General features: G+C 47.3%; 1 protein-coding gene and 1 non-coding gene across 5 annotated transcripts; both read left to right on the top strand.

Annotated features, from left to right (window-relative positions):
* Window positions 1–602: 602 nt before the first annotated feature.
* Window positions 603–16,734, top strand: CINP (cyclin dependent kinase 2 interacting protein). 4 transcript variants are annotated; one of them, XM_025391385.1, is made up of 6 exons: window positions 628–669; window positions 2,874–2,897; window positions 3,900–4,068; window positions 7,890–8,019; window positions 14,646–14,775; window positions 16,251–16,734. In XM_025391385.1, exons 1-6 carry the CDS (start codon window positions 663–665, stop codon window positions 16,451–16,453), a joined length of 663 nt encoding a protein of 220 aa, XP_025247170.1. In that variant the 5' UTR covers window positions 628–662; the 3' UTR covers window positions 16,454–16,734. The 4 variants fall into 4 exon arrangements, with proteins under 4 accessions (XP_025247171.1, XP_025247172.1, XP_025247170.1 ...); XM_025391386.1 differs by lacking the exon at window positions 2,874–2,897 and having other exon boundaries at window positions 603–669; XM_025391384.1 differs by lacking the exons at window positions 628–669; window positions 2,874–2,897 and adding an exon at window positions 674–940.
* On the top strand, window positions 4,537–4,640 carry LOC112629623. Its single transcript, XR_003120710.1, has one exon. It is a non-coding gene; the product is annotated as a small nucleolar RNA U13 (small nucleolar RNA).
* Window positions 16,735–21,042: the final 4,308 nt, after the last annotated feature.

The following is a 21,042-nucleotide window of genomic DNA, read 5'->3' as shown; positions in this document are numbered from 1 at the left end:
CGGATGTAAGGGATGCGGGCTGCGAGTGGGGGACAGAACGCGACGTCAATCCTAAGGCGAAAGAGCACAGCCCGCGGCCAGACCGGCAGCCGGGGTGCAGGGTGGGACCGAGGGCACGGGGCGCGCGGCGGAGGCCTGAGGAGGGGCGGGCGGCCCCTGCTCCCCGCTGCGGACCGCCGGCTTCCGCGGGCGGCAAGCCAGGCGCTCCGTGTGTTGTGGCATTTAGTGTCCGCCACTCCGCGCGGGCGAGACCGCGGGCGAGGGAGGCAGGGAGGACGGGCATGGAGACCCTGCGGGGCTGAGGCAAGGGAAGAGTGGCCTGGGGGAGGCCGAGGAGGGGGCGAGGGGCCAGGCGTCGGGGGCGTCGGGGCCGCCTGCGGCGTCGCGGGACTCACCTCCCGCGGCAGCCCCTCCGGACTCGTCGGCCCCACCGGGCCGGAGGAGGCGGGGATGGACTCCGGGCCGCGGGGGCTGCCGGGAGCCCGTTCCCTGGGCAACGGGGCCGACACCCGGGCCAGCACCGAAGAGCGGCAGTTGGCTCCGCCGAGGGCTAGAGCGGCAGAGCCACAAGTGGTAGCGGGCGGGGCGGACGTGACGCAAATGCGTTTCCGGCGGGGGTGGGCGGGGCTTCGCCTCTCCTTCTAGGGATATCTGCGGACCGCATGGAAGGTGCGTGAGATGGGTTCCTTTCCCGGGGCAGGGTGGCTGTGAATGTTACTGCTTGGGCCGCAGGTTGGGCCAGAAGCTGAGGAGCTCCCCGGATTAAATGAGGTTAAATGGAGGTCAGATGCCTTGCCCCAGCCTAGCCCGCAGGCCCCGCGCAGCCTCTGCTGGCTGCTCGGGAGACAGTTTTGCCGAGCCTCCGTTTTTTCACATGTGGAGTGACAGATGAACGGGACGATATACGCAAATGAGTGTCAGCAGATCAGACACCCAAAATGTAATTATTGTCACTATAAATTAGCACTAACAGAGTTCACTGGGTGCCAAGCCTTGCATGCTCAGCTCCTCCAGTAACTCCTCTCTGAACTGCCTTGTCAGAACATTCTGCTTGTAATGAAAGCTGGCTTCCGCCTAGTGCTCAGTCTGCTGAGTGCTGCTCCAAGTACTTTAAGTGGATCATCTCATTTGAACCTCACAGTGATCCCATGAAGTAATGTCAACACCATTTTGCAGATGGGGAGTAGAGGCTCAGAGGGGATAAGTAACTTAGTCATTGTGCCCTCACCCTGCCCTGTCCTGTGACGCTGATGACTGGTCTTTACTGGCCCTTAAGTTTCTTGAAGTCAGTTATGGTTTTGGTTCCTAAATATGTGCCCAGTATGAGTCAGGCTGACCATAAATCAGATGTGGTCCTGCCCTCAGAATCTCCTGCTGGGGGGAAAACCCTCAGACAGTTATAGAACAGGTGGTAAGAGCTATTCCTCCATTTACCTCATTTTATGCAAAGCCTCCTATGTGTGGAAGGTTTGAAAGAGAACAAGACATAGTTCCTACCCTAGTTGAATTTCCAGTTTAGCAGGGAATATAGACATTAAACAAGCAAATACACTCCACCGATGAATATCGTGATAGCAGAATTACAGGATGTTCCACATATCTACCCCCCAACTTGGGGGATCCAGGAATACTTCTCTGTGGAAATGACTTTCTAAAAACCTGAATCAGATCATTTCACTGCCCTACCCAGAGCTTATTGCTCACTCCCCATTGTATTAGGTTAGTGCAAAAGTAATGGCAGTTTTGGCCATTAAAAGTTGTGGCAAAACCTGTTACTTTTGCACCAGTCTAATACTTAGAATAAGTCCAAACTTCTTTTTTTTTTTTTTTTTTTTGAGATGGAGTCTCGCTCTGTCGCCCAGGCTGGAGTGCAGTGGCCGGATCTCAGCTCACTGCAAGCTCCGCCTCCCGGGTTCCAGCCATTCTCCTGCCTCAGCCTCCCGAGTAGCTGGGACTACAGGCGCCCACAACCGCACCCGGCTAATTTTTTGTATTTTTAGTAGAGACGAGGTTTCACGGTGGTCTCGATCTCCTGACCTTGTGATCCGCCCGCCTCGGCCTCCCAAAGTGCTGGGATTACAGGCGTGAGCCACCGCGCCCGGCCAGAATAAGTCCAAACTTCTTATCTTAAGCTATTAGGTTCTAGTTGTCTGATCACCTCCTCACCCACTAGTCCTTTTCTGTCCGTTTCATTCCAGCACACTGGTTTTTGTTTGTTTGTTTGTTTCATTTTGTTTTGTTTTCTGTTTTTTGAACTCACCAACCTCATTCTCATAATTAGGGCACATGCTACTGACCTACCCTTTTTCTGGCTTTTCATCATTCAGATCTCAGCCTGAATGATACCTTCTCAGGGGGTCACACTAACACAAGACCCTGTTTTATTTTCCACGTACACTTACCATGATCTGAACTGATCGTGGCCATTTAATCGTTTATATCTGCCTCCCCTTTGGAAAGTAAGTTCCTTGAAAACAGTCCTGATCCATCTCATTCAATCACTTCATTCCCCCATGCCTGGCATATTGTAGACAGTAAGCAAATATTTGTTGTTTAAGTAAAGAATGAGTGATAAATCAATATGATATTTAAAAGTGAGGATACTAAGTATGAGGCAGGGGAGTGGGGACACACACAGATAGGAAAAACATTCCAGGTCAAAGTCAGAACTTGGACAGAGCCAGCTCTGAGGCACAGAGGGCAAGTGGGAAAGGGGGAAGCTGAAGGGATGGGCAGAGCTTGGATAGTAGAGACCTTGAGCTAACAGGTGAGATACAGGGTTTTTGCCATGTGCCAGGCCTCACAGTTTCACATATATTATCTCATCTCAGCAATCCTATGAAGTAGATACTATTTTTATTCCCATTTTACAGATGAAAATGTTGAGGCTCTGAAAGGTACATGAACTTGCCCAAGATCTCACAGCTGGCAGAGCTGGGATTCAGACGCAGGCAGTGTGGTCTTCTGACTCGAGACGTCAAACCATCCAGCTGTTGTGTGTCCTGGATTCCTGAAGGGGACTTTATCCTGTGGGCCGTGAGAAGCCTTTGCGGGGTTCAAAGTAGAGAAGGCGAGAGGGCACCAGAGGGCTGGGGGAGAACAAACAACCTGAGTTGGCTCTTGGTGGTCTGGGGGTTGCTTCCCACAGGCAGTGGGATCCGGGTACATCTTGGAGGATAGGCGTCATGAGCCTGAGGAAGGAAGGCGCTTTCCTGCAAAGAGAACACGTGCAAAGGCCTGCAGGCACCTCAGCTTTTCAAGAGCTGCCAGTAGTTCATTTTCACTGGAGATTGACAGGGGGCCAATGTGTATGTGTGGGTTGATGTACGTGTTGATGCAGAGGGGTAGCTAGGTCTGGAAGGACTTTGGACTTCCTCCTGATTTCCAAGCAGGGTCGTGGCAGCATCGTGATCAACTCTGCATCTCTGTTGTCTCAGTGTCTTGAAATGATTCGCACTCATGAGCCATGCCACTCTGAACAAATTTAAAGTATCAGAGTGCCTGAGACTAGATAGTGGAAGTACTCAGGAGTCAGGGCTAGATAGATTATCCTGTAGGGAAGGTAACCTGAGCCATTGAAGAGTTTTAGCAGAAAGTCACAACTTTACCTTATTTCCAGTCTTTGGAAAACGAAGGGCTTAAGGTAAAAATTTTGCGGAGCCGTTAAGCTGGAAAAAGATTCAGCTATATCTGGTGAATCTTAAAATGTTAAAAATATTCTATGTTGTCTTCTTCCAGGAACCTTCACATTCATTCAGACTTTGTAGTTTCCACATTTATTTGTCCAGTTGATGCAGCATTTGAGATAGTTTTACTGTTGAAAATTATGAGGACATTTGCCCTCCAACTATGATTGTATATTCCATGATAATAATTTTGTTTCTTTTATACCCTATCAGCAAAGACTGTTGGAATTGTAACGCCCAGAAAACCTGTCTTATCTGTCAGTGCAAGAAAAATTAAGGACAATGCGGCTGATTGGCATAATTTAATCCTGAAGTGGGAAACCCTCAGTGATGCAGGTTTTACCACTGCAAATAATATTGCCAACTTGAAAATCAGTTTATTGTAAGTACATATCGGTTTTTCATGCTCTAAGTTTTTCACCCTTAATAACTGGGGAAATATCAACATGAATAAATTTGAAAATAAAATATTAAGCAAAAAAAGCAAGTGGTAAGATGACACATGATACAAAACTATATTCCTTTTTTTTTTTTTTTTGAGATGAAGTCTCACTCTGTTGCCCAGGCTGGAGTGCGATGGCGCAATCTTGGCTCACTGCAACCTCCACCACCTGGGTTCAAGTGATTCTCCTGCCTCAGCCTCCGGACTAGCTGGGATTACAGGCGCCTGTCACTACACCCGGCTAATTACTGTATTTTTAGTAGAGTCGGGGTTTCACCATGTTAGTCAGGATGGTCTCGAACTCCTGACCTCACATGATCCACCTTCCTCAGCCTCCCAAAGTGCTGGAATTACAAGTGTGAGCCACCACGCCTGGCTATTCTGATTTTTAAAACCATAGATTCTTTGATTCTTTTGTAGTTCATAGGCGTGATGATTGGGTTTTCATGCTCATGTATGACCTGTGCCTTCCTCAAACTTTGCTATGATGTTGACACAGTATGTAGCTGATATGGAAAAAACTACCATGGATTCTTTTTGTCCATTTTTGGATTTTACATAAACAAAAAACATATGTTAGTGTTTCCTTTATGTCTCGCTTTCTTTTTCTATTTTTTATTTTTGGAGATGAGTCTCATTCTATCCCCCAGGCTGGAGTGCAATGGCACGATCTCAGCTCACTGCAACCTCTGCCTCCCAGGTTCAAGCAATTCTCCTGCATCAGCCTCCTGAGTAGCTGGAATTACAGTTGCCTGCCACCACGCTCGGCTAATTTTTGTATTTTTTGTAGAGACCAAGTTTCACCATGTTGACCAGGTTGGTCTTGAACTCTTGACCTCAGGTGATCCGCCCACCTCAGCCTCCCTAAGTGCTGGGATTATAGGTGTAAGCCACTGCACCCAGCCATGTCTCACTGTCTTTCAACTTGGAAGCCATCCATGTAATGTAGAGTCACTATTCTGGTTCTGTTCTTTCTCATTGCTGTTTAATAGTGTTTACCCACATTAGACCTCTCAAACTCTGCCACTGGTTTATCAACTAAGTTATGTAATGTTCTCAATCTTTTGTTGTCATTTCAGCAATGTGCACAGCATCTTTCCCAGGAATAGATTCCATCTCAAGAAACCACCTTCTTTGCTCATCCATAAGAAACAACTCCTCATCTGTTCAAGTTTTCTCATGAGATTGCAGCAATTCAGTCCCATCTTCAGACCCCACTTCTAGTTCTGGTTCTCTTGCTTTTTCCACTGGCAGAGTAGATTTAACATCATTCTTAAGGGCCCTAGGAGTTTGAGAATGGTAGATGAGCATTGGATTCAACTTAAAGTCACTAACTGCAATATCCCCTAACGAGAGGGTCCGCCTGTCTCTTGAAGCTTTGAAGCCTGTCATTGACTTCTCTGTAGTTGTGAATGTCTTGGATGACATGTTCTTCTTTTTTTTTTTTTTTTTTTTTGAGACGGAGTCTTGCTCTGTCGCCCAGGCTGGAGTACAGTGGCCGGATCTCAGCTCACTGCAAGCTCCGCCTCCCGGGTTTATGCCATTCTCCTGCCTCAGCCTCCCGAGTATCTGGGACTACAGGCGCCCGCCACCTCGCCCGGCTAGTTTTTTGTATTTTTTTTAGTAGAGACGGGGTTTCACCGTGTTAGCCAGGATGGTCTCGATCTCCTGACCTCGTGATCCGCCCGTCTCGGCCTCCCAAAGTGCTGGGATTACAGGCTTGAGCCACCGCGCCCGGCCGACATGTTCTTCTAATAGAAGGCTGTTTCATCTACACTGACAATCTGTCATATCGTGTAGCTACCTTCATCATTGATCTTAAGTAGATCCTCTGGATAACTTGCTCCAGCTTCTACATTAGCGCTTGCAGCTTCACGTTGCACTTTTATGTTATGGAGATGGCTTTTGTCCTTAAACCTCATGAACCAAATCCTGCTAGTGTCAAATTTTTCTTCTGTAACTTCCTCATGTCTCTCAGCCTTCACAGAATTGAAGAGAGTGAGGGTCCTGCTCCGGATTAGGCTTTGACTTAAGGGAATGCTGTGTCTGTTTTGCTCTTCTGTGCAGACCCCTCAAACTTTCTCCATATTCGCGCTAAGGCTGTTTCACTCATCATTCACATGTTCACTGGAGTAGCACCTTTAATTTTCTTCAATAACTTCTCTTTTTTGCCTTCACAACTTGGCCAACTGTTTGACACAAGAGGCCTAGCTTTTGGCTTATCTTAGCCTTTTTTTTTTTTTTTTTTTTGTACAGATGGAGTCTCGCTCTGTCGCTTAGGCTGGAGTGCAATGGTGCAATCTTGGCTCACTGCAACCTCCGCCTCCTGGGTTCAAGCAATTCTCCTGCCTCTGCCTCTCGAGTAGCTGGGACTACAGGTGCATGCTGCCACGCCCAGCTAATTTCTTTTGTATTTTAGTAGAAATGGGGTTTCACCATGTTGCCCAGGCTGGTCTTGAATTCCTGAGCTCAGGCAATCCACCCACCTCGGCCTCCCAAAGTGCTAGGATTACATGCGTGAGCCCCCGCACCTGGCCCCTTATCTCAGCTTTTGACATGCTTTCCTCACTAAGCTTAATCATTTCCAGCTTTTAATTTTTTTGTTTCTTAAATTGGCCAAAGTATAGCTTTTGATTTAAAATGAGATATGCAACTCTTCCTTTAACTTGTACATTTAGTGGCCAATGTAGGGCTATTAATTGGCTTGATTTCAATATCCTCCTATTTCAGGAAATAGGGAGGCCCAAGGAGATGGGGAGAAATGGGAGCAGCCAGTCAGTGCAGCAGTCAGAACACACAACATTCATTCATTAAGCTCGCTGTTACATGTGAACATGGTTCATGGCACCTCAAAATAATTAAACTAGTAATATCAAAGATTATCAATCAAAGATCATAGATATAATAATGAAAAAGTTTGAAGTATTGTAAGAATTACCAAAATATGATACAGAGACATGAAGTAAGCACATACTATTGGAAAAATGGCGCTGGTTGATTTGCCATACATACATACACAGGGTTGCCACAGGCCTTCAATTTGTAAAAAATGCATTATCTATGAAACTCAGTAAGGTGAAGCATAGTAAAATGAGGCATGTCTGTATTCCTGGATTTTGAACTCTTTGAGGAAATGATCCATGTCTTGTTCATCTTTGTACATCCAGCACCACGCCCTATGCCAACGATGCCACACAGCTGAATGTTGTTTTTTTTGGTTTTTTGGTTTTTTTTGAGACAGTCTTGCTCTTTTGCACAGGCTGAGTACAGTGGTGCGATAACGGCTCACTGCAGCCTTGACTTCCTGGGCTTAAGTGATCCTCCCACCTCAGCCTCCTAAGTAGCTAGGACCACATGCGTGTCCCACCATGCCCAGCTAATTTTTACTTTTAATTTTTGTGGAGATGAGGTCTCACTATGTTGCTCAGGCTGGATTCAAACTCCTGGACTCAAGCAGTCCTCCCTCATCCACCCCCCAAAGTGTTGAGATTACAGGCATGAGCCACCAAAACCAGCTGTCATGGCTGAATTTAACTGACTTATTTTGGTGCAAAATTGAGTGACCAATGGACATATTCATTGCACATATAAATAATAACTGAATTTATATCATAATGATATGAAAGAACAATGCTTATGCAAAATGTCCCATGTAACTATGTGGATATAGAGGTTTGCAGAATTTATTATAAGGAAATAAGGCAAGCTTAAAGAGTTTATAAAGAGTATATTTTGTACACATTATTTTCTATTTTGTTTAGGAATAAAGACAAGATAGAACTAGACAGCAGCAGCCCAGCCGTGAAGGAAAATGAAGAAAAGGTGTGTCTGGAATATAACGAGGAACTGGAGAAGCTATGTGAGGAACTGCAGGCCACCTTGGATGGGTTGGTAAGACATAAAGACGCAGGCCACTTGTGGTCACTGTTGCTGAATCCAATGGATGTATTTGGGATTCACTTGACCATTGGCCATCCCTTCCTCCTTCTCAATCTCCTCTGATGTTCTCTTCCTCTGCCTGCCACGTAAATCTTAATGTTCCCCAGGATGCTGTCTTAGACATTCACTCCTCCTGTGCATCATCCAGGGAAATTTCACCCGCTTTCCGGTCTCATCACATAGTAAAAATTCTTTTTTTTTTCGTGAGATGGGGTCTTGCTTTGTCGCCCAGGCTGGAGTGCAGTGGCGCGATCTTGGCTCACCGCAACCTCTGCCTCCTGGGCTCAAGCAATTCTCCTGTCTCAGCCTCCAGAGTAGCTGGGACTACAGTTGCACTCTACCACGCCTGGCTAATTTTTGTATTTTTAGTTGAGACAGGGTTTCACCATATTGGTCAGGCTGGTCTCAAACTCCTGATCTCAGGTGATCCACCTGCTGGCCTCCCAGAGGGCTGGGATTACAGGCATGAGCCACCGCACCCAACCACAGAGTAAATATTTTAGGCTTCTAGGGCCAGCCAGTCTCTGTCTCAGCTACTCATCTCTGCCACATAGGACTAAACAGCCATAGACAATATGTGTGTAAATGGATGTGGCTGTGTTCCATGAAACTTTATCTTTGTTTTTTGAATTTTTTTTTTTTTTTTTTTTTTTTTGAGATGGAGTCTCACTTTGTCACCCAGGGCGGAGTACAGTAGCATGATCTCAACTCACTGCAAACTCCACCTCCCAGGTTCAAGTGATTCTCCTGCCTTAGCCTCCCAAATAGCTGGGATTATAGCCTCGCACCACCACATCAGCTAATTTTTGTATTTTTAGTAGAGACAGCATTTCACCATGTTGACCAGGCTGGTCTCGAACTCCTGACCTCAAGAGATCCGCCTGCCTCGGTCTCCCAAACTGCTGGGATTACAGGCATGAGCCACCACACCTGGCCTTTTTTGTTTCTGTTTGTGTGTTTTTTTTTGTTTGTTTGTTTGTTTTTGAGACAGAGTCTCACTCTGCCACTGAGGCTGGAGTGCAATGGCGAGATCTTGGCTCACTGCAACCTCCGTCTCCTGGGTTCAAGTGATTCTTGTGCCTCAACCTTCTGCCTAGCTGGGATCACAGCTGCACACCACCATGCCCAGCTAATTGTTGTATTTTTAGTAGAGATGGGGTTTCACCGTGTTGGCCAGGCTGGTCTCGAAGTCCTGGCCTCAAGTGATCCACCCACCTTAGCCTCCCAAAGTGTTGGGATTACAGGCTTAAGCCACTGCACCCGTACAGGAAAACTTTTTTTTTTTTTTTTTTTTTTTTGAGACAGAGTCTTGCTCTGTCGCCTAGGTTGGAGTGCAGTGATATGATCTTGGCTCACTGCAACCTCCATCTCCCAGGTTCAAGCGATTCTTCCACCTCAGTGTTCTAAGTAACTGGGATTACAGGTGCGTGTCACCATGCTCGGCTAATTTTTGTATTTTTAATAGAAACGGGGCTTTGCCATGTTGGCTAGGCTGGTCTTGAACTCCTGACCTCAAGTCATCTGCCCACCTCGGCCTCCCAGAATGCTGGGATTATAGGTGTGGGCCACCATATTTGTCCAGGAAAACTTTTATCTTTGGACACTGAAATTAGAATTTTGTATAACTTTTATGAGTCACAATCACTATTGTCCTTTTGGTTATTTTCAACCATTTAAAAATGAAAAAAACCATCTTAGCTTGTGGGCCATACAGAAATAGGCTGTGGGCCAGAATTGACGTGTGTTCCCGGGATAATTTGCCCATCCCTGATACAGCACGTAAGAGACTAAAGTGTTTGTTTAATGAACTAATAACTAAATTTCAAAACCTACCATACTGGCCACCAGATGTGAAGATAATACCACCTTATTTCTTTGCTAGGCACAGGAAATTAGGTTTTACACATATTTGAACTTGGATAACTGAAGCTTACCCGTAAACATTTAAGATCTTTATATTTTCACCTTTTTGTTTGTTTGTTTGGAGACAAGGTCTTGCTCTGGAATGCAGTAGCATGATCACAGCTCACTGCAGCCTTTACTTCCTGGGCTGAAGTGATCTTCTTGCCTCAGCCTCCTGAGCAGCTGGGACTACAAGCATGAATCATCATGCCCGGCTAATTTTTTTTTTTTTTTTTTTTTTTTTTTTTTTTGAGACGGAGTCTCGCTCTGTCGCCCAAGCTGGAATGCAGTGGCCGGATCTCAGCTCACTGCAAGCTCCGCCTCCCGGGTTTACGCCATTCTCCTGCCTCAGCCTCCCGAGTAGCTGGGACTACAGGCGCCCGCCACCTTGCCCGGCTAGTTTTTTGTATTTTTTAGTAGAGACGGGGTTTCACCGGGTTAGACAGGATGGTCTCGATCTGCTGACCTCGTGATCCGCCCGTCTCGGCCTCCCAAAGTGCTGGGATTACAGGCTTGAGCCACCGCGCCCGGCCAAATTTTTAAAATTTGTTTGTAGAGACAGGGTTATCATGTTCACCAGGCTGGTCTCGAACTCCAGACATGACGTCATCCTCCCACCTTGGCCTTCCAAAGTGCTGGGATCACAGGTGTGAGCCCTGGCGCCCGGCCTTAGCTTTTCTGTCATGTCTTCTTTCGGCTTCAGGATCCCGTATGACATTGAGTCCCCGTGTTTCCTTAGGCTCCTTTTGGCTGTGACAGTTTCTCAGACTTCCTTGTTTTTGATGACTTGGACAATTTTGAGGAATACTGGTCAGGTATTCTGTAGAATGTCCCTCAGTGGAGATTTCTCTGATGTTTTTCTCCGAATTAGACTGAGGTTATGGGTTTGTTTCAGAGGAGGACCACAGAAGTAAAGTGCCATTTCTATCACATCATATCAAGGGCACATACTGGACATTCTGTCATCAGGACTTTTCTTTGGGTCTCACCTGTTGCCCAGGCTGGTCTCAAACTCCTGGGCTTAAGCAGTCCTCCCACCTCAGCCTCCCACAGTGCTGAGATTCCAGACGTGAGCCACTGTGCACGGCCAGGACTTTTCACTGTCGAAGTTGACCTTGATCACCAGGCACACCAGGTTCCTCTGCTGTGAAGTTGCTCTTTCTCCTCCTCCCATGCTGTGCTCTCTGGCAGGAAGTCACTATGTGTAGCCCATACCTAGGGGGTAGGGACGTTTTCACCACCTCCTTCAGGGTGCAGTATCTACATCAATTATTTGGAATTATTCTGCATGGGAGATTGGTTCCCTCCCTCCCATTTGTTAATTTTTTTTTTTTTTTTTTTTTTTTTAGAGATGGAGTTTCGCTCTTGTCACCCAGGCTAGAGTGCAGTGGGGTGATCTGGGCCCACCGCAACCTCTGCCTCCCGGGTTCAAGTGGTTCTCCTGTCTCAGCTTCCCAAGTAGCTAGGATTACAAGTGTCTGCCACCACACCCAGCTAACTGTTGTATTTTTATTTATTTTTTAAAAAAATTTGTTTTGGCCAGGCGTGGTGACTCATGCCTGTAATCCCAGCACTCTGGGAGGCCTGAGGCAGGTGGCTCACCTGAGGTCAGGAGTTTGAGACCAGCATGGCCAATATGGTGAAACCCCATCTCTACTAAAATACAAAAAATTAGCTGGGGGTGGTGGCAGGCACTGCAGTCCCAGCTACTTGGGGAGGCTGAAGCAGGAGAATCACTTTCAGAGGTTGCAGTTAGCCGAGATCACACTACTGCACTCCAGTCGGGGCAACAGAGTGAGACTCCGTCTCAAAAAAAAAAAAGAAAAGTCCGGGCGTGGTGGCTCACATCTGTAATCCCAGCACTTTGGGAGGCCAAGGCGGGTGGATCACAAGGTCAGGAGTTCAAGACCAGCCTGGCCAAGATGGTTAAACCCTGTTTCTACTACAAATACGAAAATTAGCCAGGCGTGGTGGTGGGCGCCTGTCATCCCAGCTACTCAGGAGGCTGAGGCAGAGAATTGCTTGAACCCAGGAGGCGGAGCTTGCAGTGAGCTGAGATCGCACCACTGTACTCCAGCCTGGGTGACAGAGTGAAACTCATCTCAAAAAAAAAAAAAGAAAAGAAAAGTGGTTTGGGAATAAGTTTTCATTTTATGTTCAAAACCAAAAGTTGATTTTATAAGGGTATTATTATTATTATTCTTCCTGTTTTCCTCTATCGGTTAAGGAGCATGGTTTCCAGACCTGGTCTGTGTCTTTCATAAGTTTGACCTTCTGGGGGTTGCATGCACTGTTTTCCCTAAGCTGGGCTAACATTTCACTGTGGTGTGTGTTTGCTGTGGGAAGAAGCCACCAATGTTGAAATGTAAGGGGCTGTTGTTTATGCATTGTTCATTCAGGGATGCACGTGCCTATGTGACCTGAATTCCTTACTGATGGCTGAGTGACAGAATTGAGCATGACTTCTCGCCTGGGGTCAGGGCTCCAGAATTTCCCTTATTCTCCTGTTATCAGCTTTTCTTAGAATCAGGTGGCACCAGGGAGGTGCCGTAGGACTCAGAGGAAAGAGCAGAGGACTGGGTGTTAAAACTTGGTGTCAAAAGGCATGGTATCGAGTTCTGGCCTCATCCCTCTCAGCTCAACCTGGAGCAGTTTCCCAGCTGTGAAAGGGAAATGATGAGTCCTGCCTCTTGGGGTTGGGCCAAATAAAATATCAAACCGTAAAAGATTTGGGAAACAAGTAAAGTCCTGTAAAAATTAACATTAGCTGCATTTAGTGCTTGCCACTTCCAATGTAATTGGAGGGTGGTTGGAAGGACCAAGTAAAGGAATTAATATTTTTGACAATTTATATATCTTTTCTTATTTCCCCCCATGTACGTAAAGTCAGCTATACTTAGGAGTTTAAAATTTGGTCTTCGGCCGGGCGCGGTGGCTCAAGCCTGTAATCCCAGCACTTTGGGAGGCCGAGACGTGCGGATCACGAGGTCAGGAGATCAAGACCATCCTGGCTAACACGGTGAAACCCCGTCTCTACTGAAAAATACAAAAACTAGCTGGGCGAGGTGGTGGGCGCCTGTAGTCCCAGCTACTCGGGAGGCTGAGGCAGGAGAATGGCCTGAACCCAGGAGGCGGAGCTTGCAGTGAGCTGAGATGGCGCCACTGCACTCCAGCCTGGGTGACAGAGCGAGACTCCGTCTCAAAAAAAAATAAATAAATAAAAAATAAATAAAATTTGGTCTTCATAGACCTATGCTACTTAAATCTGAAATCCTAGTTACTTCACCCATTAATTTTCTTTATCAAACCCTTATATATCTCCAAGTAGGTGCTTCACAAATACTAACTCAATCCTCTTCACCACGCTGTGGAAGTAAGCCCGCCATTGCCCCTATTCTGTGCTGCCTGCTGTGTGCAGCGGGGACGGTTTAGTAGCTCCCACAAGTGGCTGTGCACATCATGCAGTTACAGGGCTTAGGACAGAGCCTGGCCCCCACTGAGGGACCGTCAATGGCAGCTCGCCACGTTTCCTTACTTCCTGCGTGAAGTGTTGAGGGCTCCCTTTCTGTGTTGCCATTTTATAAACAAGGAAGTCAAGGAGGTTTCCGTAAATAAAGGCAGTTAATAAGAGAGGGTCAGGCCTGGTGCGGTGTCTCACGCCTATAATCCCAGCACTTTGGGAGGCCGAGGCGGGTGGATCACGAGTTCGGGAGATCAAGACCAGCCTGGCCAACATGGTGAAACCCCATCTCTACTAAAAATACACAAATTAGCTGGGCGTGGTGGCACACGCCTGTAATCCCAGCTACTTGGGAGGCTGAGGCAGGAGAATCACTTGAACCCGGGAGTCAGAGGTTGTAGTGAGCCAAGATCCCGCCACTACACTCCAGCCTGGCACTGCACTCCAGCCTGGCACTGCACTCTCCAGCCTGGCACTACACTCCAGCCTGGTGCTGCACTCCAGCTTGGTGACAGAGCGAGACTCCGTCTCAAAAAAAAAAAAAAAAAGAGAGAGTCAGAAATGAGCTCATTTGATGCCTTTCTCTCTCACTTCTTAAAAGCAGCAAGAGCCAGCCAGGCGTGGTGGCGCATGTCTGTATAATCCCAGCACTTTGAGAGGCTGAGGTGGGAGGATCGCTTGAGCCCAGGAGTTAGAGACCAGCCTGGGCAACATAACGAGACCCTGTCTCTACAAATTAAAAAAAATTAACTGGGCGTGGTGGTGCACACCTGTGATCCCAGCTATTTGGGAGGCAGTCGACGCTGCATGAGGCACGGTCATGCCACTGCATTACAGTTTTACAACTTGGGCAACAGAATGAGACCCTGTCTCAAAAAAAAACAGGCAGCAAGAGGCTGCCTTGGGATTCCCCCAGGACTTTGGGCCTAAAACATTAGTGCTCTTTGGAAATCCTAGTGAAATGGCACTCAGAAACCTTTCTTGCTCTAGGACTGGAAATCTGGGGTTTATTACCAAAGTAATTCAAATTAATGGAATCATAGCAACTGTCCACCTTCGTCTCCCTGGGAATTTGCTGTACTTAGAGTTAACAGTGTTTAGTTATTGGAATTTTTATCACAATAGATGTACACTTCTTAGCTTTGAAATCTTATAGGTATTGAATCTGAGACTGGAGATTTCAAATGTTATCATATTCTAAATGAATATGTTTCAGACCAAAATACAGGTGAAAATGGAAAAGCTGTCTTCAACTACCAAGGGAATTTGTGAACTAGAAAATTACCATTATGGGGAGGAGACTAAACGACCCCCTCTGTTCCACACTTGGCCTACAACCCATTTCTGTAAGTAGTTCCTTCTCAGTTAACTTTCAGGAGGGTAAAGGTTATTAAGGGCATTTAGTATCGTTTACATCTGGTACTTTAAGAAGCTGACAAGGCTTTGAAATTCAATGCAAAAGTATCTATCGGGAGGAAAAGAGACAGAGGCCTCTTAAAATAAACATTTCTTCTTGGCTTTAATTACCTGGTTATCAGCAGAGTATATTAAACATAATTAGAGACCCGTGAAGCAAGCTGCTGTTATTAGGCCTCTAAAACCAGTGGGGCAGAGTGAAGTCCACCTCCTCTGTGGAAGCAGAAATCTCTCATTTTGGGGGGGAAGGGGAGAAAGGGGTTTTTTTGGTTTGTTGAGGTTTTTCTTTTCCTTTTTGTTTTAATTAAAAAACAAATTGAGGTCACTGCAGCCAACCTCATGGAAGATGACTGGGAAAAATGAAAGCCATGACTTCAATAAACTCTAGGAGGTACTTCTTAAAGGGCTACTTTTAGCTTTATTAGTTCAAGACAAGGGCTAAGCTGTTTTATGTTGATCTGAGACTTTTTAAATAAGGCAGGAAAGGGGAAAATCACCTGGTGGAATGTGTTTAGTGATATATTGTCACTTTGAGGGGAATCTCCTACTTATAATCACTGTAGGTCACCTAAAGGTCAGGTAGAAAAGGTTATGTATACTTTTTTTGAGACAGAGTCTCGCTCTGTCACGCATGCTGGAGTGTAGTGGTGCAGTCTTGGCTCACTACAGCCTCCGCCTCCTAGGCTGAAGCAATTCTCGTGCCTCAGTCTCCCAAGTAGCTGAGATTACAGGCGTGCGCCACCACACCCGGCTAGTTTTTTTTTTTTTTTTTTTTGGAGACGGAGTCTCACTCTGTCGCCCAGGCTGGAGTGCGGTGGCGCAATCTCAGCTCACCGCAAGCTCTGCCTCCCGGATTCACGCCATTCTCCTGCCTCAGCCTTCTGAGCAGCTGGGACTACAGGCGCCCGCCACCATGTCTGGCTAATTTTTCATGTTTTTAGTAGAGACGGGGTTTCACCGTGTTAGCCAGGATGGTCTCGATCTCCTCACCTCGTGATCCACCCACCTCGGCCTCCCAAAGTGCTGGGATTACAGGTGTGAGCCACCGCGCCCGCCTTAGTTTTTGTATTTTTTAGTAGAGACAGGGTTTTGCCATGTTGGCCAGGCTGGTCTCAAACTCCTGACCTCATGTGACCTACCCACTTGGGCCTCCCACAGTGCTGGGATTACAGGCGTGGGCCACCGCGCCTGGCCTATATACGCTTTTATTTCACTCTGCTGACGATGTTATCGAATTGTACTAATCTGTACCAGCTAGAGTGGTAAACTCCATCGGGCCCTTCTTCCTTTCAGTGCTGTTGCTAATTCTGGTTTTTAATTAAGAGCTGTTAAAAATGTAGTTCTTCCCGAGTCAAGACTACATTCTTGAATCACTGCCATTAAGGGACACTCACGTTTCTTTCAGATGAGGTTTCGCACAAGCTCTTGGAGATGTACAGGAAGGAGCTGCTCCTGAAGCGCACGGTGGCCAAGGAGCTTGCACACACCAGGGATCCTGACCTCACCCTGAGCTACTTGTCCATGTGGCTGCACCAGCCCTACGTGGAGAGTGACAGCAGGCTGCATCTGGAGAGCATGCTGCTGGAGACGGGCCACCGAGCTCTGTGACGTCCTGAGATCGCTGCGGACACTGGCTCCTTCCACTTCTCACCAGGCAGACAGTCTCCTGCCTAGGACCCAGTGCCGCAGGCCTGGATCAGACCTCAGGATCAGACCTTCTTGGGGTCTTCTGGCCAGAGCTTGTCACCAGCCCCGTGGCCTCTCCAGGCATGCCCATGTCCACAGCCCGCGGCCAGCCCCATGTGGTGCCGCTCAGCCTCCTCTGCCCCTCCTGGGAACCCGTCACTCGTGGGTGCTTCTGAGTAAAATCAATGAGTTTCTGAGCAGAATGAGTGAGTGATCTGGTTTCTATAAATAAGGCGTGCTTTATACATTTGTGTAGAAAATCCTTGGTTTAATATTTTCACTTTATGCCTATCTGATTGTTGAAGTTTTTATGAGAATATATTAGTTTTTGGGCCAGGTGCAGTGGCTCACGCCTGTAATCCCAGCACTTTGGGAGGCTGAAGTGGGCAGATCACTTGAGGTTAGGAGTTCGAATCCAGCCTGGCCAACATACTGAAACCCTGTCTCTACTAAAAATACAAAAATCAACCGGCATGGTGGTACGTGCCTGCAATCCCAGCTACTCGAGAGGCTGAGGCAGAAGAATCGCTTGAATCAGGAGGCAGAGGCTGCTGTGAGCCATTGCAGCCCAACCTGGGTGACAGAGTGAGACTTCATCTTAAATAATAAGATCCCATAGAGTTAAAGTGAAGTTTGACATCATGACAATGAAAATAACCTACGAAAAAATTGCCGCTGTTTGCATACTGGGGACGTGACAAGCGATGTAAACTGTCTTCCCTGGCATTCTGCTGCCACAAATCCTCGGCTTTCACAATGTTTGCGGCCATCTCCAGAGTTAACATACTAGGTTAGAATGAGGGAAAGGTGACAGTTTTGAAACAGACTGAAGAGACTGGCCAAAAGCTAGGATGTGGAATGTGAAGGTATGCAAAAGCCTACTTTTTTGTTTGTTTGTTTTTTGAAGTGGAGTCTCACTCTGTCACCAGACTGGAGTGAGTGGCACAATCTCAGCTCACTGCAACCTCCGCCTCCTGGGTTCAAGTGATTCTCATGCCTCAGCCTCTTGAGTAGTTGGGACTACAGGCACGTGCCGCCACATCGAGCTAATTTTTGTATTTTTAGTAGAGACAAGTTTTCACCATGTTGGCCAAGATGGTCTCCATCTTCTGACCTCGTGATCCACCCGCCTTGCCCTCCCAAAGTGCTGGGATTACAGGTATGAGCCACTGCGCCTGGCCTGTAAAAGCCTACTTTAAACTCTTCTTTTTGGTGGCATTACTTGTTACATGGTTCTACATCTGTGTTTGCCTTTTTGTAAGTTCTCTGATCCCAAACTTTATATTCTGTGGAACTATATATATAGTGATACTTAATAAATAGCAGTTTTAGTTTTTTTTTTTTTTTTTTTTAAGAGATAGGATCTTACCATGTGGCCCAGATAGTGCCAAACTCCTGAGGTCAAGTGATCCTCCCTTCTCAGTCTCCTGAGAGACTACAGTCATGCACTGCCCAGCCCAGCAATAATGTTGTTGTTGTTTTTAGACACAGGGTCTTGCTCTGTTGCCCAGGCTAGAATGTGGTGGCATGATCGTAGCTCACTGTAATCTCAGCCTCAAACTCCTGTGCTCAGGTGATCCTCCTGCCTTAGCCTCCAGAGTAGCTGGGACTATGGGTGTGCATAACCACGTCTGGTTAATTTTTTAATTTTTACTTTTTAGAGATGGGGTCTTGCTATGTTGCCCTGGCTGGCCTTGAACTCCTGGCCTCAAGTGATCCTCCTGCCTCGGCTTCCCAAAGTGCTGAGATTATAGATGTGACCCACTGCACCTGGCCAAGTATAGTTTTTAATTGTGTCCTTTTAGTATTTAACTATAAATACTATTTATCTAAGTTTATTAAGACTATTGTAACTTTATTTATTTTTTGGGACAGAGTCTCACTCTTGTTGCCCAGACTGGGGTGCAGTGGTGCGATCTCAGCTCACCACAGCCTCCACCTCCCAGGTTCAAGCGATTCTCCCCCCTCAGCCTCCCAAGTAGCTGGGATTACATGCACCTGCCACCATGCCTGGCTGATTTTTACAAGCATGCACCACCATACTCAGCTAATATTGTATTTTTAGTGAGATAGGGTTTCACCGTGTTGGTCAGGCTGGTCTTGAATTACTGAGCTCAGGTGATCCCCCGCCTTGGCCTCCCCAAGTGCTGGGATTACAGGTGTGAGCCACCGAGCCCAGCCAAAAGCATTTAAAGGCAACATTTCTTAGGATTTCTCTTTCCTCTTCCTTTGCTATATTTATTAAGATCTGACTATCAGCCGGGCGCGGTGGCTCACGCCTGTAATCCCAGCACTTTGGGAGGCCGAGGCGGGCGGATCATGAGGTCAAGAGATTGAGACCATCCTGGCCAACACTGTGAAACCCAGTCTCTACTAAAAATACAAAAATTAGCCTGGCGTGGTGATGCACACCTGTTGTCCCAGCTACTTTGGAGGCTGAGGCAGGAGAATGGCTTGAACCCCGGAGGCGGAGGATGCAGTGAGCCAAGATCGCACCACTGCACTCCAGCCTGGCAACAGAGCGAGACTCCGTCTCAAAAAAAAAAAAAAAAAAAAAAAGAATTGACTATCATCAAAGTAGGCACTCCGGCATCTTGCAGTCTGGAGACCACATGGTCAGCCTTTGACAGGAATGGTGTTGTCCCACTTCAGCCTCCCCTGCATGCTGAGGAAGCAGCTACTGCAATGAGCTGCAGAGGCAGATGGGCTGGGAGAGGCAGGACCCCAGAGGCTCCACTCACCCAGACCTGCCTGGGAGAGGCCTTGGCATCAAGTCCACAGGCAGTCACTTGTATGTTGGGGGTTACTTAAAGAATAAACGCTCTTCAGAGGAGATGTTGAAAGATTTCATACCTACACAGGATTTCTAGGACAACTCACGTGTCCCTGATGGTGCATGTCCCGGACACCCTGCAGCAAGTGGCTCAGGAAGACTAATGGAAAGGATCAATACTGCTAAGGACAATCAGAAGTAAAAGACCTAAGTGATGAATCTGCCAAGGAACTTCTATCTGAAAGGAACAATGAAGTAGGTTGATTTGGGACTTCTAGCTGAACCTACTGGATGAATTATATACAGTTACGCCTTCCACCTCCAGAAATCCTGCCAATTTAAGTATGAAAACCCAGAGAGCCACAAAATCAAAGAGAACAGGATTGGGGGAGGAATTCCTGATAAGTACATTTTTTAAAACCTTAAAAAATTTTTTTTGCCAGAGTCCGGCTCTGTCATCCAGACTGGAGTGCAGTGGCGCAATCTCAGCTCACTGCAACTCCACCTCCCAGGTTCAAGCAATTCTTCCACCTCAGCCTCCTGAGTAGCTGGGATTACAGGCACCTGCCATCACACGCGGCTAATTTTTGTATTTTTGTAGAGATGGGTTTCACCATGTTGGCCAGACTGGTTTTGAACTCCTGACCTCAGGTGATCCGCCCGCCTTGGCTTCCCAAAGTGTTGGAATTACAGGCGTGAGCCACCCCGTATGGCCGAAAAACCTTTAAAATTTATGACTTCAGGCCAGGCGCGGGTGGCTCACACCTGTAATTCCACACTTTGGGAGGTAAAAGCAGGTGGATCACCTCAGGTCAGGAGTTCCAGACCAGCCTGGCCAACATGGTGAAATCCCATCTCTACTAAAAATACAAAAATTAGGCTGGGCACAGTGGCTCATGCCTGTAATCCCAGCACTTTGGGAGGCCGAGGCGGGTGGATCACCTGAGGTCAGGAGTTCAAGACCAGCCTGGCCAACACGGTGAAACCCCGTCTCTACTAAATAGACAAAATTTAGCCGGGCATGGTGGTGTGCGCCTGTAATCCTAGCTACTCAGGAGCCTGAGGAAGGAGAATCCCTTGAACCCAGAAGGCGGAGGTTGCAGTGAGCTGGGATTGCACCACTGCACTCCTGCCTGGCAGCAGCAAGACTCTGTCTCAAAAAAATATATAATAATAATAATAATATGACCTGGCTAGGCATGAGTCATTATGGGCTCACACCTGTAATTCCAGCACTTTGGTGACCAAGGCAAGCAGATTGCTTGAGCCTACCAGGAGGTTGAGACCAGCCTGGGCAACATGTACAAAAAATACAAAAAACTAACCAGGTGTCATGCTGCATACCTGTGGTCCCAGCTACTCAGGAGGCTGAGGTGGGAGGATCACCTGAGCCTGGGACATTGAGCCTGCAGTGAGCCATGATTGCACCACTGCACTGCAGCCTGGGTGACAGAGTGAAACCCTGTCGCAAAAAAAAAAAAAGTGCCTCAGAGGGCATAAGATCCACTCTGCCCTGGCTCCTTTCTCTCCTGCTGGTTCAGCTCTCCCCACCCCTGTGACCATTTGGGAGGTGCCAGGGCTGCAGTGCCACGAGTGCCTGACTAGGGGTACCCAACCAGGGTTGCAGCCACAGGGTCCATCATGGTTTCCAGGGAACACAAGGGAATTTTCTTTCTTTGCGTTTAGTAATAAGTAATAATAACTGAACATGGACCAGGTGCCAGGGATCATGACAAAT

Source organism: Theropithecus gelada, chromosome 7b (assembly GCF_003255815.1).
Source record: "Theropithecus gelada isolate Dixy chromosome 7b, Tgel_1.0, whole genome shotgun sequence".
NCBI lineage: Eukaryota > Metazoa > Chordata > Mammalia > Primates > Cercopithecidae > Theropithecus > Theropithecus gelada.
Note: the sequence above shows the minus strand (reverse complement) of the source record. Positions and strands in the feature narration are given on the sequence as shown.

What these genes read in the sequence shown, in the direction of transcription:
- CINP (XM_025391384.1), top strand. Translation starts at nt 889, where the DNA reads ATGAACGGGACGATATACGCAAATGAGTGTCAGCAGATCAGACACCCA. An exon ending in GCAGATCAGACACCCAAAAT is followed by an intron (nt 941 to 3,899) that starts GTAATTATTGTC and finishes ATACCCTATCAG; the next exon opens with CAAAGACTGTTGGAATTGTA. An exon ending in AGGCCACCTTGGATGGGTTG is followed by an intron (nt 8,020 to 14,645) that starts GTAAGACATAAA and finishes AATATGTTTCAG; the next exon opens with ACCAAAATACAGGTGAAAAT.